Here is an 18,572-nt window from a genome sequence, read left to right as displayed (position 1 = left end):
TTAAAGCAAAGAAAGTTGGAGGTGTGGAAATTCAATAGACTGAAAGTGTATCAGGTTTGGTTGGTTTACGTAATGTAAAAAAGGAAGCTTTGTATCCACTGGAATGTCTGCATTAATGTTGACACACAGTTTTCTGATGTCTGTTATTTCACATAAATGAAAGGCTTGTTGATAGCTTTTCTTGGATGCTTTCAAGGAGAATCAAATGCCTCTAAATACAGGGGTTAAGATCTTGAATATCATGAACCTGAATATTATTACACTCTTATAGTGCCCACCCATGACAATCAGAAGGAAAAATACTGAAAAATTAATTTTCCTTTTTTCTTTAAGAGTAGTTGAGTCCATGGTACTTCTTTACTGTGTTTATATTAATATATTTCTTTTGCTCCACGTATATTACCTGGAATAATTATAGCTTTTTTTCTTGAAGAACATTTCAGTGACTCCTTTTTATTCCATTTTGCTAAGACAGTCTTTTTAAGTATACAGATGCTAAAATTCGTAATTTAGTCATCTGTATTCCTTAGACATTGCTGGATGAACAGAGTTCATTAGCTTTGGGATTTTCCTTGAAGTCAGCAGGAAATTTAGGGCCAAATACCTGTATATAGCCTTGCAGACAAATGAAATGGTTGGTGGTCTTTTTTCCTTCTGGTTTTATTTCATATGACAGCATGACAGACGAGACATGCTCTATAAAGCAAAGTGATGAGGATTGGTGCAGAGCAGCACAGGTGCAAGGGGCAAGTGCCTGGTATTTAAAAATCAAATCAGAGAGGAGAGATGATGCTGAACTGGGTTGTGAAAGACTAGAAGTGTAATGTTGATGGCTTGGATGGTTCATGGTTTTCAAGCTTCTGCCAAAGTCATAAAGTTATTTTGTTTGGGTCTTAGTAGATGAGTAATGTAAGTAGTGTATCCGGTCAATTAGTATTTGTGTTTTAAGCAGCGTCCAAGTTGTTACACAGTATCATGATTGCCTGGTTTGTACTGTCTTAAGCTCTTTCTATTTTCCTTTGAATTCTAGCTACTTGCTTACACACCTGTGTTTGTTATGGTTCATGTAGTTCGACATGTAGAGAAGCAGTTGTGCAGGCATCTGTTATCTGTAATTACAGAGGAGGCTACAGCTTGTCTGTGGTCTATTTGGTGGTGATGGGTGCTCTGCTTCCTCTTCTCCCCCCACCTCCCCCTTACAGTACGGGAGATGTTAATTAACAGAATGAATCTCTGGTCCATATACGACAGCCTCAAGTCAGACTCCCTCAGCATTTTCAATCACATATTCAATGGACTGTTTTGAAGACCACCTTTAAAATTCTGCAAAAATGTGTGTTTTTCTAATTTCATGCTGTAATTTAGTTAAAAAAAAAAAAAAAAGAGCCAAAGCCAATTTCAAAATTCATGTACATCATTTATTATTACTTATTATTTATGCAGAGGCAAGTAGATTCGCAGAATTACCAGGCTTACCCTCTTTAATGCTTCTCCATTGGGCATTTTATCACTGAATTCTCACTAGGGTGGTTGGTGAATGAATTGATGTGGGCATTTCCAAATACAAATTCCTAGTTTATTGAGACCTTGATTTTTATTTTTAATCTTTTAGAAAGTAGTTAAAAGAATACCTGAGAGCAGAGCAGCCACAGAGACATCCCTGTGCTCGGGGCAGGCAGGGGAGGTAGTGCCAGCAGTCTGCGTTGGCACAACTTGAATCAGCAGTCTGCTGGCTCCGTGCTCATCTCTGAAATTCAGACGAGGCTACTACGTGGCTTTGAGCACAGCTTAAGAGATTGCCCTTTTCCTTGAACAGAGATTTTCCCCTTAGGCATTACACTTCAGAATTTCCATGATAAAGCACATCACTAATAAGAATATTACATTGCTTCCTCGCCCTTTCTGAGTTGGCTCCTTGTCTGGTTACTGGTAAGGAAGTTTTAGTTATCGCTGATTATCTTTTTGCTGAAAGGCTGGATCATTTTAGTGATGTATATTAACTGATTAAGAAATTGTATTTCAAATGAGAAGTAGGCTCTCTAGATGGGTAGGAGAAAACCTCCTTATCCACAAAAGACTGAAGCGGTACCATCACCTAGCAAGAGTTTTCATTTGGAAAAATGTATCGTCTTACAAAATGATGGAGTTTCATAGTTTGCTTTTCTTCAGTGAAATAGATACTTGTGCCCTATACATGCTCAGGTATGCAGTGATACTTCTTGGAAAGAAGCACAGGGAAGATACCTTGACACCCCTTTCTTTGGAGCAGTCTCTGTTGTGAGCTAAGAGCATTGCAGTACAGAGACAACATTGGACCAGAGTTTCCAAAATGGCCAGTCGTACGGTGCATGAATAATCTTCGGTGCAGCTGTTCCCTGACCAGCCAGCTTCCACGTGGAGCTTTCACAATGCTGTTTTGTATATTTGTCCTTGCCCGCTTTGAACATTTTGTTCTGGTTCAAAGAATGACCCAGGACTCTCTGGGACAAATGCTTTCATGCCTATCTGTACAGAGCCTAACAGAGCCGCATCCTGGCTCACAACTGGGGCTCTTAGCTCTATTGTGATATAAATAATAAGCTTAATGCTTAATGAACTTGTGGGAGAAAGATATCTTTGTTAATGATTCAATAGCCTTATCTCTTCAAATAAGACACAGTAAAGCTCCCAGTAAATATCTGAAACTTCCAGCAAGGCTTGTGGCAAAGCTGAAGTAGGGCAGAGCTGGGATACTTGATCTGTTGAAGAAAAAGGTGATCAGGAATAAATAGGAATCATCTTTTGTCTCACTGCCCAAAAAGCATGGGGAAAGAGCTTGTTTTAGAAACAATAAAGCATCAGAACGGAGAAGCACGTTTGCTTTGCACTCTTCCTTTAAAGACTCTCTAATTTTTATTGTGCATTTATACTCAGGACATAACTCTCCCTTCATTAGAGGCAGAGGCAGGTCACTGCTGCCAGTATTCAGAAATATGCCTTAGCAGATTTATAGGCATCCCAAACTTCGCTGTTAGAAGTTAGCTGCATAAATAAAATGGACGTAAAATTTCTTTTAATCATGGTTGTTGTGAAAGGTCTGCACCTAGCCTTTGTAACTGTTTATCCACATTTGACTGAGTTTTCATTATTTTGTTCTTTAGCCTTCTTTCCCAAGCAGTCAGAATACTCCTTCAAGTCTGCAGGGAGGATGCAAAATCTGAAGGGGAAGACTTGGCTGGCTATTTGGAAGCAAGCTCTCTGCAATGATTTTGGGCTTAAAAGGGTATTAAGCAACATCCAACACATGATTTTTGAGCTCATTCTTAGGAAATATCTTACAATTCCACACTGTGTGTCAAAGCTGCATAATATATGGAGGGGTTGTCCAAATGCTTGGCGCAGATGTAGATAGGCCTTAGTGGAGGACGCCGAGCCCAGTTTTGTCTCAAGGGATGCACGCTCCCAGTACCCATACACATCAGTCAGAGGGAGCACTGGGGAACGATTCAGTTCCCCAATGTAATTCAATAATTTCCGTTTCAAAAATGCATTTTAAAATGGATTTTTAAAAATCTTGTATATAGTTTTGATCCTTAAGGAATTAATATTTTGTGTGTATGCCGTAGCACACAGAATTCTCATTTCATAATTCTTCACTTATCTGCTGAAGATAGAGAAGCACTCACATATCTCTGTAGCATTTAAGCCTGCACACCTGTGTACTGGAGGGGGATATTTGGGACTTAACAGAAGGGGCCCACGCAGTCATGTAACTTTTTCTTTTGATTTATCATAGAATCAAAACACTACAGACATCATTGTGGATTGATTTCAAACACCGTGATTTAAATCACTGATTTTAATCATAGCTTAACTAAGAACCCAGGAAACCTTGATTAAAATAATTGATTGGAACCTTGTTTTACATTTATACTTTTAATTATTTTCCTAAAGAAAAGGCTAACTGCTAAGCATGAGGATACTCCACATGTGTACATATTTACTTAAACTAGTATAGTTCTGTATAAATTAGTCAAATTCTTTGACATCTGTATTTTTACATAATGACTATTTTTGCTCATGACTTACATCTAGATCCATTTGCATGGAAATTGAAATTAAATTACAAGGCTTAAAATAGCATTATGGATTTTTTTTTTTTAATTCAGAAACTACCTGAAATCTGCTGGACACACAGAATGTACATATGTTAAAATTTATTTTAATTTTGTATCTCCTGATTTGTCAAGGGTCTGTAGCTTTATAAAACTATTTACTTTGTATAACTATGTCCATAAGGGTTTTTAAAGTGACGGACCTTATCATACCTGATTTTGTTTATAGATACGAAAAGGAGAGCAAGTTTCCTCCGTGTTTTCAAATCCTGTTTGGATTTTTTAACTTTGATTTAAAGTGTAAAATTTGGATTTTTAATAACATCCTTGATTTTTAAATATCAGTATTAAATTTCCCCTATCTTAATTTAAATTGGTTTTTAATAATCTTGCAGGGCTACTGACTTTTTAATACATTGAGAATACTATGGGTCTAAAATTTCCCCTATCCTGCCCTTTTTAAGGATAAAATAAGCAAATCAACATTCATGAAAGGGTACAAAAAAGTGATGCAAACCTCAAGTACAGTTCCTATCTGGCAAAAGCCATTGGGTTATGGCAGAAGAATACTCAGTTCTTCCCTTGTTAAATTCTTCCAGTGACTCTAAGAACCAATTTCTATGATTACTCCAAGAAGGTTTATTCTTTTGAAGAGTGTTTGCAATTTTTGAGACGTTTTCATCATTTGAATTGTTTTCTTAGATTAATTTTATTTGTCACTTATGTTTTGTACCAGTGGCTAAATTGCATGAGAAGCCTCCATTTGCTCGTCTACTTCTTATTTTATGAGGATTGGTATTTTCACTGCTGCTTTATAAATCAACTTTGTTCCTTCCCTGGAGGTGTATAAAGCATTGTTAGAAGGTAACTTTTGGGTGACAAGAAACAGAGCAGCAACTGTATTGAGAATGTAGTGGTGGCAGGGCAGTAAGTTTCTGACTTAGCAGTTTTCCATCAGGAAATGTTGGTTCACAAATGTAATGTTTTTTTTCAGGAAGGTGTTTTCAGTCCATTTTGCCTATTTCTTTTGTGTTGCGTGTAAATTGGGCAAGAACAGTTGTGAATGGACTATATGAATGTACTAACCATTAAGTATCTGCTACTATTTGTGTAAGTGTAACCCCATCTTAAATTTGGAATTAAAAAATTTGCATCTCCAAGTCTTTACTACTAATCAAAAGACAATTCCAAAGAGAGTTCTGGGAGAAGTGCGAGGAATTGCTCAGTAAATGGGTGTTTCACTGGGAGGCATCACTAATTTGGAAAACACAACTATAGGAGGAAATCCCCAGACACGAGTATTTGGGAATTGGCATGTTCAGAGAGGCTACCAGGTAATAAGTCAGGAATCAGAGGTCACTTTCTGTTGTTATTTAGAGCTCAGTTTGCCATGGGTTACCAGGACATAAAAACCTTCCTAAAAGTTTCCATACTGGAGATTGTACCGTTTTAATTGTTTTCCAAGAGTAACAGTGGAAAATTACCCAAAATAGTCTTCAAATGAAGAGACACAGCATGTACTGTCCATGAGCTGGGCTTTAAGCATTGAAGCTTATTTGCAAACTGAGCAACTCCCTTGGTATACTGTGAGTTAGAGCTGTGAATTTAAATTCAGCTGGAATTATCTGAGTCCGGAATGTGTGGTAAAGGAAATAACAGGTTAGACTAGCTTCAGATAGCCACTGTTGATATGTATCAGGCTTTGGTTTATCCTCAGAGTAGTTTTACAACTGGGACACTGGGGCTGCTAAGTGTAAAAAACAAACAAACACAAAAGTTACCTTTCTTTTACAGGACAATTAGAAACTCCTCTCTAAGATAGGTGGAGGAAGAAAGAGACAGACGTCCTACAAGCTATTTCCATCACACTTTGGTTTTCCATTCAGATGTGTAGGAAAGATTGGGTTGAAAAGGTGGCTGATGTTGAGGCTGATGTCATGGAGAAAGGCCAACTTGGTTGTATGTTGCTTGCAGGGACACTTTTCAGGAGTAAGAGGGTAAAAGGCCAATTGGTTTGGCCTCTGTTGAGAAGGAGGTGTAGCAAGATAAGGAAGGAAGGGAAATAATTTTCTACACAAGAACAGGAAACTAACACAAATGGTCACATCAGTAAAGAGAAGAAAAACTCTCATAATAATATCGTATTAACAAACGAAAGTTGGGGAAAAGCTTTCATCCTTCTAAATTACATTAAATTACATCAAATGGTGGAAGTGCTGTTTCCAGTAATTATATATCAAGATAATCACACAGTGATCTTCATATAAGTGGGTTTAGTTTGTATTTCCATGTATATTAGTCAAATTCTTAAACAGACAAGTCAACGTTAGGCACTCGTAGGTGGTTAACAGGGACTCGTACTGCAAGCAAATAATGCCATTCTATGCCATTGTGATTTCTTTCCATAGTTAATCAACTAAAGCATTTTATTTTCTTTAAATATTTATTTTGAAAATATCATTTTTTCCAACTTGCCATTTATAATAAATGGTCAAACTATGTTCCACTTCCCATGGGAAACTTAGTTCCCTTCATTGTGCAAGCCCAGCCTCTCATTGTTAGATTATTCAGGAGTACAAGGATGTTGGAGTGGGTTTGTTTTGCCTTTAGCAAAAGGGCAATAACACACTTTGTCCGTCTTTACATTGGCAAAGAGGAAGGGTCTGGCAACAGATTTCATTGCAAAATTGAGTAACATATGTGGATCTCAATTCTGGATGAAAGATTTCCAGTATTGTATGGCCTTCTCTGACTTCAGAACTCATCACTGCCATAACAATCAAACGATTGAGGCTTAAGCTTTGAAAGCATTTAATATACTGTAAACAGACAAAGTGAGTTTGTATTTTTAGCTTTCACAGAAATATCTTGATGAGCTAGAAAAGTCTGTGTGATATCATTGAAAGTTTTAAATTTAAAACAGGGCTTTAAAAAGCATTGCCTGATCTTTGTGGTTAAAGGGTAACAGAGAAACTTCTCTGATCTTCCTAACTCTATGAGAAAGGATAACTTGCTCAATCTCCCGATTGCCACAGAGGAATTACTGGGATACAAGTGTTTTTTTAAAGATGGCTAAGAATTATTTACAGTTAGAGATTTCTTTACTTTGACTCCAGTGAAAATACTTGCCTCTTCCCCCCCCCCCCCCCCCCCACTTCCAAGCCACTGTCCATTGTAGCTTGCTCCATTGGTCCAATTGTGTTTGACGGTATATTTCTGTGCATGTTGAATGAAAGCTTGTTTTCAAATAAATATCTCTATATAGAGATAAATAGATACTAGATTCCCTGTTTTACCTGTTGCAGGTTTGAACGCTGCTAGTGCTGTCTCCATACAACTGATGTGTTGTACTCTATGGGAACCGTAACAAAGAGTCTCACTCCTGTAATTTGTAGAAGTTCAGCAGCTTCAGGCTTTATCTAGACGCATGCTACCAATGGCTGTCAGGATTGACGAGAACTTTGTGGTGGCTTAATTATGCATCACTAAGCCAGGCTGCTGTTATCTCTGTTCAGCCCCCTGCACGGAACAAAGTTGGCTTGCTCACGTCAACTCATCCTGCACGTGATTTTGCACAAAGGTGTTCATTAGCACGAAAGCAGATAGAGATGACTTCCCTCTCATATGTTCTATGCAGCGAGTGGAGAACGTGAGAGAAAGGTAGAATTTCTAGTAATTTTTTCAAAGCAATCCACATGGGAGTGGGCAAGGCGCTACGCAGCATTGTTAGGGTTAATGCAGCTGTGTCAGCTCCGAGCCCCCCGCCTGTGCAGGGATCCAGCAGGGGGGAGCTCCCTGCTATTGGCTGAGAGCAGGGGAGGGAGGCAAAGGAAGAAAATCCACCGCTTAATTTAGGCAGTGACGAATGGGTTGCTGTGCAGGATTTTTCACTCCTGGATGGCTGGGGTGATGCAGATGCTAAAAAGGGAAATGCGTTTTCTCATTGCATCTTCACAAGCAAGATGCCATGGAAGGCAGCTCACCCTGGCCTGCATCTTCTAATGAGGCAGATTAAGGTGACTGGGGGGTGGAGGTCTTCATCATGCACAATATTGCAGTGTCATGCTGCTTCCCGTTGCCCTGTCCCCCCAGTTTTCCATGCTTTTGGGCTGGCTGACTCCACATTCAACTACACACTTCTTGTCCTTCTTGTCATTTGCTTTTGTATTCGGACACATCAACTATGACAGCCTTCTGAGCGATTTTTTTTCCAGAGCTGTAACTTAAATATGTTAGGATGCATCTTCAGATTGAGCAGGCCTAGTCAGAGAACAGGAAAACCACAACAGGTTATGTTAACCATTAACCATCTCTGGCAGAGAACCGTGCAAGGAGCTTTTGCTTGGCTAAAAACGATGCTGTCAGCTACTGCTGAGAGAGGGCGAATTCACTTCTTCTGTACCATGTCTGAGCAAGTAGACATCGCCTGTGGAGGCTACAAGGTGGGGAATTGCAGCTGTTGGTGTCATAGGCAGCCACAACGCACATCAGCATATGTGTTACTTCACATTTCTTAGAATTAGTGCTGTGGACTGTCTCACGTCTTCCTTCCTCTCAAATGTAATTCCACATATTGTTTTTTGTGGTAGGCTTTTCGTTACGTTGTAAGTGTGTATAGGAGCTGTATTGCTCACTCATGCGTTCACACTGCACTTCTCCTCTGCGTTATGCTGGCCTAGCTGAACGTGTGGCTGTGCAATGGATGGGAGTGGGGAGGAATGTGGGTTATCTGAAAAAACGAGAGCACGAGAGAGCTCAAGGTCAAAGGGGTGCCATCTGTTTGACCCAGGTGTGAAGCCAGAGGGAGAACTGCTGTGGGAACCATTACACAAAATCTGGGGGGAGGGTTTTCAGATTTTTGAGTACAAGTTTGGCCTGGCACATGGTTGTGAACCACTAGTCTTATCTCACTGCCCTTTTCTTTGCAGCATGAGCTGGTTATGGCTTAGGCTGATGCAGCCTGTGCTTAGTGTGATACTGAGATCTGGCCCGCATATGTTGTGTGCTGATGACATTCAGCCAAAGGCTTTAATATGCCTCATACAGGCCTGCGGTCATAAATGGCTTTTATTTGTAGAATTTGGATGAATAAATGGTCTTTTCTTAGCCTAGCCCAGCCTTATTTACTCTCTATTTTAGGAAATAATGATAATTGCTAGCTTCTCATGCATATACCCAACTGTTTTGCTAGAATTAAAATCAGGTTTAGTTAAAAGCCATCTCAGCCTAATAAGACAGTACTTGGGCTGTTAGCTTGCTTTGATATTAGACGTTCAGTATGCCTGTGACTGGAAATAACGATATCCATTTACACTTTAAGGAACCCAGAAAGAGTGAGTGAATGTCATAGTTGCTATAGGATAATAAATGCATGTCCAGCACCACCATCTTTGACTTACAGGAAGCAAGTAAACAGGTGGGCATACTTCATGGATCCCTATTTCTTCCACATAACTGCTTTTTGCACCAGGAAAGCCAAAGATTGTGGACCGGGTGGGCCCTTTGCAGAAGGCAGTTCTGTTCTGACTTGGCTTCAGAAATTCAGTAGAAGTGAAGCAAAGTGCTTTAAAAAATCTCTTTCTTGGTTCCGTATCTGCAAAATTTCAGCTTCACAAAACTTGCCTGGATAAAGCTGCCAAAAGCATGGAAAATAAAGCAGATTTTTGGAGGGATTATTGTAACAGGGAATGTGTCATGGTTTGGCAGGACCGCAGGTCAGGAATGTGGAAGCTGGCACAGCAGGGAGAAGCAGGAGTGCTAGGAAGCTGAGAAATGGGTGCTGATTAAAGCTGCAGCTCAGCATCCACTGGGATGGGAGGAAAGATTCCGTTTGTTCTCACAGTTGGTAGATGTATTGCATGGTTTCAAGTTGGAAGGAACCTTAAGAGATAATGTAGTATCCTCTCCAAACCAAAGGGAAGATCAATGTACCAATGGCATCCTGACAGATGTTCACTTGTCTCCCCCTTAGTCCCATTTTGTAAACTCCAGAGCCTCTCTCAGTGACCTGTTCCAGCCCTTGCTGTCATTGTGGAGTGGCATGAAGCCTCGAAATGGCACTGAAGAGCAGAGGGATCCATTACGTGCTGTCAGTACTTGTCATTTCATAATTTCAATTTGTAACTTTTGTCCTTTAGAGCAAAGCCCTGGGATTAGGACATCTCAGGGTTGCTTTTCAAGTCCAAGCTGCATCATTGGTCTGTGACTTGCATTTTATTACAAGATACCGTGGTGCTTGGGCCTCTTCTCTTAAGGGATTGGAGGGCATGAAGAATGCTGATAGAGAGGCCTGCTGCAAATAGTGACCTGGTTAGCAGGAATGCACAGCATCTATTTGGGGCTGGCCTTGCCCATTATCCAGCAAACAAAAGTCAGGCCCTTGGGTGTCAAAAGGAGACACTCCTCTTATTGTCGGTTTTTATAATAAACCTGGACTTGCCCTTTTGCAGGGTGTGGTGTTACCTGGGCTGTAAAACTCTGAGGAGATGGCGGTGTCCGGGCTGTACCTGTTCAGTCAGCTGGAACTGGTCTTGTTCTGAGGCCGCTTGTTGATGTTTCAGGCACGTGGAGAGGATGTTACATTCATGAAAGGAACACCAAGTTTGGGGATAATAAAATACAGAAACACCTTTGTTCTGTTTTGTCTCTGGCTTCCAAGCATGTCCCAGTTGATGGGCATTCCCTTTCTGCCTCGCCGCTCCGCCAGGCCTTCCTTTCCCTCAGTCAGACAAGCTCCAGCACAGTGCCGGCAGTGCCCTGCTGTGACCCACATCGGTCTCGTCAAATCTCCCCATGCACTGAACTGCCCCTTGCCAAGAAATCTCTTGAGTATCTTATATGTGAATGGAGAGGAATGGGAGCTCAGGGCTGAGCCCAAGATTTCTGATGTGACGTGAGATGTTGTGGCATCCTCTGGGACAGAGGGCATTCGGTGGCTCCGGGCTTCAGGTTTGCTGTCTGCCTTCAAATTGTCTTTCTGAATCACAGCAAAAATTGAGCGTTGGCTACAGGGTAGTACCAAAATCCCCGAGTGAGAGTGCTTGTTGTGCCTATTAGAGCCCAGGAGAGCTGCTGTTTTCCACACCTGCAGGTGGAACACAATATGCCCCGTCATATAGCATTTAGTGCTGTCACACTGCTGTCACCCTTGCCTCAGGCCCTTGCTAAAAATGTTCTCTCCTCTCTTCCTGGGCTGGGATGTGCCACCGCCCGTGGCTGGGTGCACGTCGTGGGGTTTGCTGCCACCCAATGGGAGACTGCAGCATCCTGGTGGCACTCGCCCAGGCCTCCTTCCTTAGCTTCACTTTGGCACTCCAGATCTTGCAGAGAGCAAAATGAGAAAAATACTGATTCCTTTGGAAGGCTGGTACTTTTCTGGATGATGGTTCATTGCTGCTTCCCAACAAAATCTCAAGTTTGTACAAAGCTTACCTGGCAATCTTTGAATCACAAAGTGTGAAAAACAGGATAGAGATTTCTGTCCTCTGCTGAATATGTCTGTAATAAAGAAGACTGTATCTTCATGGGGGATCTGTAAGTCTCTGAGGAAAGGAAGACATGTCTTTGCATAGCTGTGTAACTTTCCCCTTTGGTTACCACGTATAGAGATTGGTGTATGGTTAATGAGCATCAGTGAACCAGGTAACTGACAACAAATGCATTTGTTTGTTTATTTACAGATTGTGCTGGCTGTGGAAGAGACATAAAGAATGGACAAGCATTGCTAGCTCTGGATAAGCAGTGGCACCTGGGATGCTTTAAGTGTAAGGCCTGTGGCAAGGTCCTAACTGGGGAATACATCAGCAAGTAAGTAGCCTCTGCAACTCTCCTGCACTCTTGGCATGAGTTCTTGTTGCAGGAAGGGAAGAGCTTGCAGCAAAGTTCACCTTTTGACATCCAGTTTCTATCACCTCTCAGTATACATCAAAATTCTTTCCTGTCGGTGAGAGCTGAGCTGGGGAAGGGAAGTAAGCTGAGAACAGCAACTGAAATGTGATGTTTAATGATAGTAGTCCCTACTTAATACCAGTACAGAAGGGGATATATCTCAATGCTCCCACAAGGGGTTGAGTGAATTCCTGTGTTTTCTGTGTTAGCCAGATACAGCTTTTTGCCGTTTTGTTTTCCAACGTTGATATTGAGGAAAAAAAAAATAGGAACCTGTCCATCATTTGCTTTTGCTACAGAATAGACTAAATGTGATGTAATTGACCTGTCAGTGTTTCTCAACTCCAAATAAGAAACTAATGAAGAGAATATTGAACGTAAGGAGGGGCAGAGGAAGAGAATGGGAAAAAGTGTTGTAATGATAAAACAGAGGGAATGAAGATACAGTCTTTGTTCTCCTCTTCAAGTATATAATGAGGAGAAAATGTAGGGAAATAAAGTATGTTTCACAAACCCATCAGTAAGTATAGTGGGATGTATAATATTATAAGTCAACAAAATGAAATAAATTCTGTAATTTCTTAAAAGAAGGTCAATGCTAACGCCTGAGAAATAGTATTAAGCTCTGATTGGTGCTTCCATTTGTACTATGTATTCATTGTTCATACCAAAACCATCCATGGCCTTACACTTAGAAGCAACTGGTTACGCTCTTCACAGACTACGAAGATTTCTTTGTTGAATGATCTCCACTCATCACCATGGACAGAGTTCCACTAATTTCTCTAGAATTGTACCACCTGTAGTTTTAGAGTCTGTTCTTAAGAATGAGGTTTGCTTCAGTGTTTCGAGGTTGGATACCTTTCCTTTTTGGAAATTTAAAGAAATAATTCTAGAATTATGAGAATATGATTTTTTTTCTTCTACTGCAAAATACATCTCTTGAATTCTCTCCCATTTGCCTATTGCTGTTTATTGGTGTTCCTGAGTGAAAACAAGGGAAGAATGTAAGTCATGCTGTAACCTGTTTATTAAAAGGTGGTTTATATCTTGCGGATTTTCTTTTTCAGAGATGGTGCTCCTTATTGTGAAAAGGACTATCAGGTTCTTTTTGGAGTCAAGTGTGAAGCATGTCACCAGTTCATTACTGGGAAAGTCCTAGAGGTATGTGCTTTGTAAGATGGAGTTTAAGAATTGGGCCACATCCCATTATGTTCTCATGAAACTGCAAAAGATAAAAAAAAAAATTCTCATGGGAAAGTTTTACTGCTGATTTTAGAGCAAAGGTGCTAATTTTCAGAAATATTTTCAAATGTTTTACCTTTGGAGTAATCAGGGAAAGTATCTGATAGAGAATTAATTACACTAGTTTCTACGGATTTGTGATTTCTATGTTTCTTTTTTAGTGGTGATGTGCAAAGTCTGTTGCATTTCTTATTCTGTGTCAGATTTGATATATTTATAGAGGTAATTTGAGTATTGGAATCATAACCTTTGACAACTGTGAGTATTCTGAGATATATAGTCATGAAGGGGGGTTGTGTACCTGAGATTTTTCTTCTCAAATAAGGCCAGATGATATGAATGATGCTGACAAAGCGAGGGAGAAATGTACTGGAAGTAATATGTTAGAAATGAGAAGGCACAAACAGAAAATGTCTGAACAGTCTATTTTGTTGACTTTTAGTTGGAATCCTTTGTCTTCTCTTTGCATCTGGCCAAATCATTTTACAGTTGCATATCTTTTGTTGTCAGTACTGTCTTCCACGGCTGTGACTAGTCCCGTGAGATGGGATCCTTGAATTATGCATGGATCCCTCTGTGTCATCACAGAACTGTTCAGTGGTTAAAAATGCAGACGACCTTCTTTGTCATGTTGTCATTGAAATATGAGGAGCAAACCTGTTACCTCCCTTCCATATAGGATTCTATGTTCAATGGAAAGAACCTGACCTTTGAGCTTAGGCCTAGAGTGGGGCTGCTTGGCTTGGCTCCAGATTTAGTTATGCTTAATACTCAACCTTCCTGAGGAAAAAAGGAATTATTGGAGGAAAATAATATATATAAAGGAAAATCCCATTTATATAATAAAGAAAGTGGAAGAAATGGGAAAGCCAGGAAGAACTTCAGTTACAGGTGTATTTTTTGGAGAGGAAACCAGATGTACTATTTTAGTGAGTCCAAGAAATAAACCTGAAAGTATTACCAAAATAAAAACAGATGAAATTTGCTAGTTAAATGTGTATTACAAGTTCTCTTCTTTGTGTTCCATCTACTACCGGTATAGGGCTGTGTCTGCCCTCCTCTGAGAAGTTTCAGATTTGATGTAAAGTGGAAACAGCTTGAGTTTCTAGCTCTGGAGGTCTCTAGTTCAATATTCGAATATTAGCCAGGACAGTAGCCACCAAATGAGACTCAGAAAGCATGTAGACACCTGGTGTACCTGTCACTGCTTCTACTGAGAGGAAATACACTTTTTCAGTTAGCTGTGATCTTAGTCTGACTCCTTTGCAGTGTGTTTCTAATTCTTTTGGAGATCCACAAAGATAACTAGTGAGAACAGTCTGACTTTTCCCTTGCGTTAGAAAGGCTGTGTCTCTGTCTTTTATCTAGAGGTCTACTACCATCTGCTTATCTGTTCACATCTACTGATGAGTTTTTCAGTTTAGTACTCTCTATTGGAGAGTACTCAGCATAGCTGGAATGGGAAGCACTGCAGGAGAGAAGTAATTGGATTTGTGAGACTGGGAAGCATAAAATATTCTAAAATGACTTTAGATGCTATTTCTGCTGTTACTCTATTACACAGCACATGATAGGTGCTCAAACCTGTGCAATTGATTGCTGAAAGCAATGTGATCTATTCAGAGGCCTGGAGATGAAAATAATAAAAGAGGAGGTTCTTTGAGTCTGCAGAGAGCTGGGAAGAAATGAGCTATTTCTGTTCGGAGCCTTCTGTGTAGTGGACGTGAATACAGAAAGGTTGCATTCCTGTTGCTTTTTCTACTATCAATGAGAAAGAAAATTAGGTTTCTGAGAGGATCTAGAGCTATATCCTTTCAGAGCTGAATCAGCTGAGGCCAGGGGAAGATGAGTTCAACTGAACTAGGTTTCAGCTCTCCATCACAACCTAAGCTAAAGTTCAGTTTATCAGAGTCTTTGTGTCCCAGACAGAACCTTGTTGCAGTCATTTTGGCCTCAAGGTTGGTTTCTTGCCTTGTAGTTCTTTCTCTTCTTATGGGTATTTATTATCAGAAGAATAAACAACATATTGCTGAAATAAAAGTAATGGAGCAGGTGTCCAACCTCATGTAAGAGTCAAAGTCAGAGAAAATAGATAAAGGTTCTTCATGTGACCTAGCCCCAGCACGATTCGAATATGCTCATGAAATAGAAACAGACCTTTTGAATGATATTATGGAAATATTAAGCCTGTGAAATTGTAGGTAAAACTAGAATTTTTGCTTGCATATTCATGGATCTCATTGATTATCAGAGGCACAACCCATAATAATACAGTAGAGGGCAGCAATAGTTCTCGATATCTAACCAAGACCAAAAAATAAAGCATGTAGAAATTGAATTACTTGTAACACAGCTCTTTCCAGATTTGTTTTAAATGGCATTTGAAGCTCACTGCTGTGTGGCAGGTGTAGAGTGGACAAGTCCTTAGAGACTTTCACCAAAAAACACAGTATTTTGTGGTCAGGGAGACTCAGACATTGCTTTGACTGATTTACAGTACATCTTAGTAGCCTGGATAGTCCATGAATAGAGTTCTTCACATATCAGCTGGGAATGCAGATGCAGGAGAGACATACAAGCATTTTCTGTCATTGGGTGGCACTTGAAAAGATGCTTAGAAGATACAGCTAATATTCAATAATAGGAGGAGTTTATTAGAACCATGGGCTAGTTTCTTGTCTCCTCCTAGAAATCTTGTACGCTGTCAGAGATGCACAGTTATAAAGGAGCAGTACTAATGTCTCTAAATTAGACTAAAGACACTAATAAGTGGCAACATAAGATGAGAAAATCATGTGTCAGCACGAGTCCCCTTTGAGAAGAAAAGGTAGTTTAAAGGATGGGGTCAGAGCATGACATAAATCCTCTGGTAACAAAGGAGATGAGAGATTGGAAGTAGCCAGAGGGTCACGGAAGATAATTCACAGAACAGGATTCTACAGTTCATGGAGGGCTGCGGATGCTTTTGAGGCAGGACAAGTAAAAATCTCATTAGCCTGTAAAGGAAATCACCCACAACCTTTCAGTACACCTGAAGTTTTAATTTAGATGAAGCTCGGGATTCTCACAGACAGATTACTGTTTTCCCTCCTTGTTTTCTTAAGCAGTGTTTCTTTGGCAAAGTTGGGCATTTTTGTCAATTAATATCATGGGCATTGTCTCTTGTCCTGCTGCCTCTCTTGGGAATGAAACCACATTACCGGCGTGAAGTAGTACAGTTGTAGGAGGTGGAGATTATGGCATCACTGTGCAGCTCAAGTGCTACTTGGCTTTGTATTTTGCTTTTATTAATAAGAAATATTAATCTGATCCATGTTTTTCATTTAATATGTCAATAAAATATTTGTTATGTCAGGACCGCTATATATTATTTCATAATATTCATCCAGAGCAATGATGTGAAGATATTACAGGGGAAGTATGTGGCACATTGTATGCAAACACTTCCCTCTAATGGATCAGAAGCAATCAACAGAATGCTGTTGTTGTAGGGCTGCTTTATTTTCTGCTCATTCTTATTACTTTACTAGATGGAAAGTATAGAAAAGCAGGAAAACTGAAGAGAAATGAAAGCGTGAATCTGAGCTTTGTTTGTGGAGGCAGGTGATACCTGTTTTTCCAGTAAGAGTTTAATTTTTTTTAAAGAAAATTTAAGATGCTTTGCAACATCTCAGACTTTCAGCTCCTGCTCATTTTTATCCCTCATCGTTGCTTTGCACCTCTGAAAAATCAGGCTTTAGTCTTCTACATTGAAAAGTCAGCAAGAGAGACAACCACTGCTGAAGCTAACGTTGGCCCAAGAGTCCTCATCTCAGAAGGCAGCTGTGCTATGCCCTGTAGGCACATTCAGCAAACTTTGTCAGAAAAGCCAAGGTTTGAGCTCAAACATTTTAAGGTTCAAGCCTTAAGAAAATAGAACTTCTCCAGCATTCTGTAGAGATGATTTATTTGCTCAGTTTTGAAATGCATTACTGAAAAAGACAGCATCTATTTTGCTAATATTCACATCTCATGGAAGAATCTCCTTTTTTTCTATACCATAGATCTGACAACTTTGAATAGCCATAAAAATACATAAGAAAAAAATACCATGTGCATTTAAGTCAGCTCAGGTATTTCTCATGTTATTTTGCCCATAGCTTTCTGTGATAAATAGTCACAGATGATAGATAAGTCTGCACGCCAGCACAATGAATGTGATAAGTATCTAACATGAAATAGATACTGCAACTTTCTTGAGCATGCAGGATACTTTAATACTTGAGTATTTGATGATACTGTTGTCAAGACAACAGAGATCAGTGGGTTTCTCCAGGAGAAAGGAAGCTTTATTTATGGCAAATTACTCATTTCCTCTTAACTCCAGTGAAAAACTTCTCAGGCAGTAATGCCATAATGAGAGTAAGGACTGTCACATAGACTTTCCACTAAGTTGTTGTCTTCATAGCTTCAAGGCTTGCCTATAGTCCATCTGGTCTTAATCCTACAGATCTCTCTGTAGACATGTGTAACTCCACAAATCCGAGTAAACTTCAGCACATATTTAGCTATTTGAAAGATGCTGGCTTAAATCATTTTTGCCTCATGTGTTTATCATGCACAATATAATTATTCCTGTAGGGCTTGATTCAAAATATGTTAAAGCACTGAGAAGCTTTCCATTGACTTCAGAGAATGGTGGATCGTGCCTATACCCATGCGTTTTATCTGTGCTTATCTAAAGTGTTTTACAAAACTCCTTAGTATTCTTTTAGTTCTGCAGAAAGAAGATACCAAGGCAGAAACGGGCAAATAACATGCATGAAATCAGACAGAAAGCCTGAGAATAAAATTCAGGTGTTGAGATTTTCACTTTTATTTTCAATTACTGATATGACTAGGATTTGATCTCATGATCTGGAGATCAAGATATATATATCTACTATATCTATTGTCAAATCCCTCAACCATCTGGCTACTCTACCCATTTAATTTTTTTTTTTAATGCTACTTGCTTACTATTCATTAGCAAATAAAAAGCCATTGTGTGATTTCTCCTGGCTGTGCATAGCTTGAGTTCCTGTTCTGGTGGGCTCCTGGCTGCCCTGTTTGTTTCCTGAGCACTGCTGAAACTCGCATGCCACCTTGTAAGCAGTGGCATAAAGCCATTTTAACAGATGGACCCGGAAAGAGAAATGCCAGGAAACCAGAAGCCTTCTTTGACTTCAGCCTGCAAGGTCAAGTTCTAAACGGTTTTGATATAGTAATTTATGCTGAGCTTCCCCTTATTTTAAAGAGAGTGAGTATACTTAAGAGGTTGTATTTCATATGGAGGAAACTTAATACTTCTAGATGCTGTACTTTAAT

The 18,572-nt window shown here is 39.8% G+C and overlaps 1 protein-coding gene across 11 annotated transcripts in view; it reads left to right on the top strand.

Annotated features, from left to right (window-relative positions):
- The window catches only part of ABLIM1 (actin binding LIM protein 1), a 191,912-nt gene that overhangs the window by 102,969 nt on the left and 70,371 nt on the right, over positions 1–18,572 (top strand). For all 11 annotated transcript variants that reach the window (XR_014586650.1, XR_014586651.1, XR_014586652.1 and 8 more), the window contains exons 5-6: positions 11,774–11,900; positions 13,052–13,145. Coding sequence is in view for 4 of the 11 variants with exons in the window: in XM_083843699.1 (XP_083699825.1) it covers positions 11,774–11,900; positions 13,052–13,145 (221 nt within the window). In the remaining 7 variants the exon portion in view is untranslated. The remainder of the gene's footprint in view (positions 1–11,773; positions 11,901–13,051; positions 13,146–18,572) is intronic.

The sequence above is a fragment of the Anser anser genome (assembly GCF_964211835.1).
Source record: "Anser anser genome assembly, chromosome: 7".
Lineage (NCBI taxonomy): Eukaryota > Metazoa > Chordata > Aves > Anseriformes > Anatidae > Anser > Anser anser.
The sequence above is the reverse complement of the archived record's forward strand: the minus strand, read 5'-3'. Positions and strand labels throughout refer to the sequence as shown.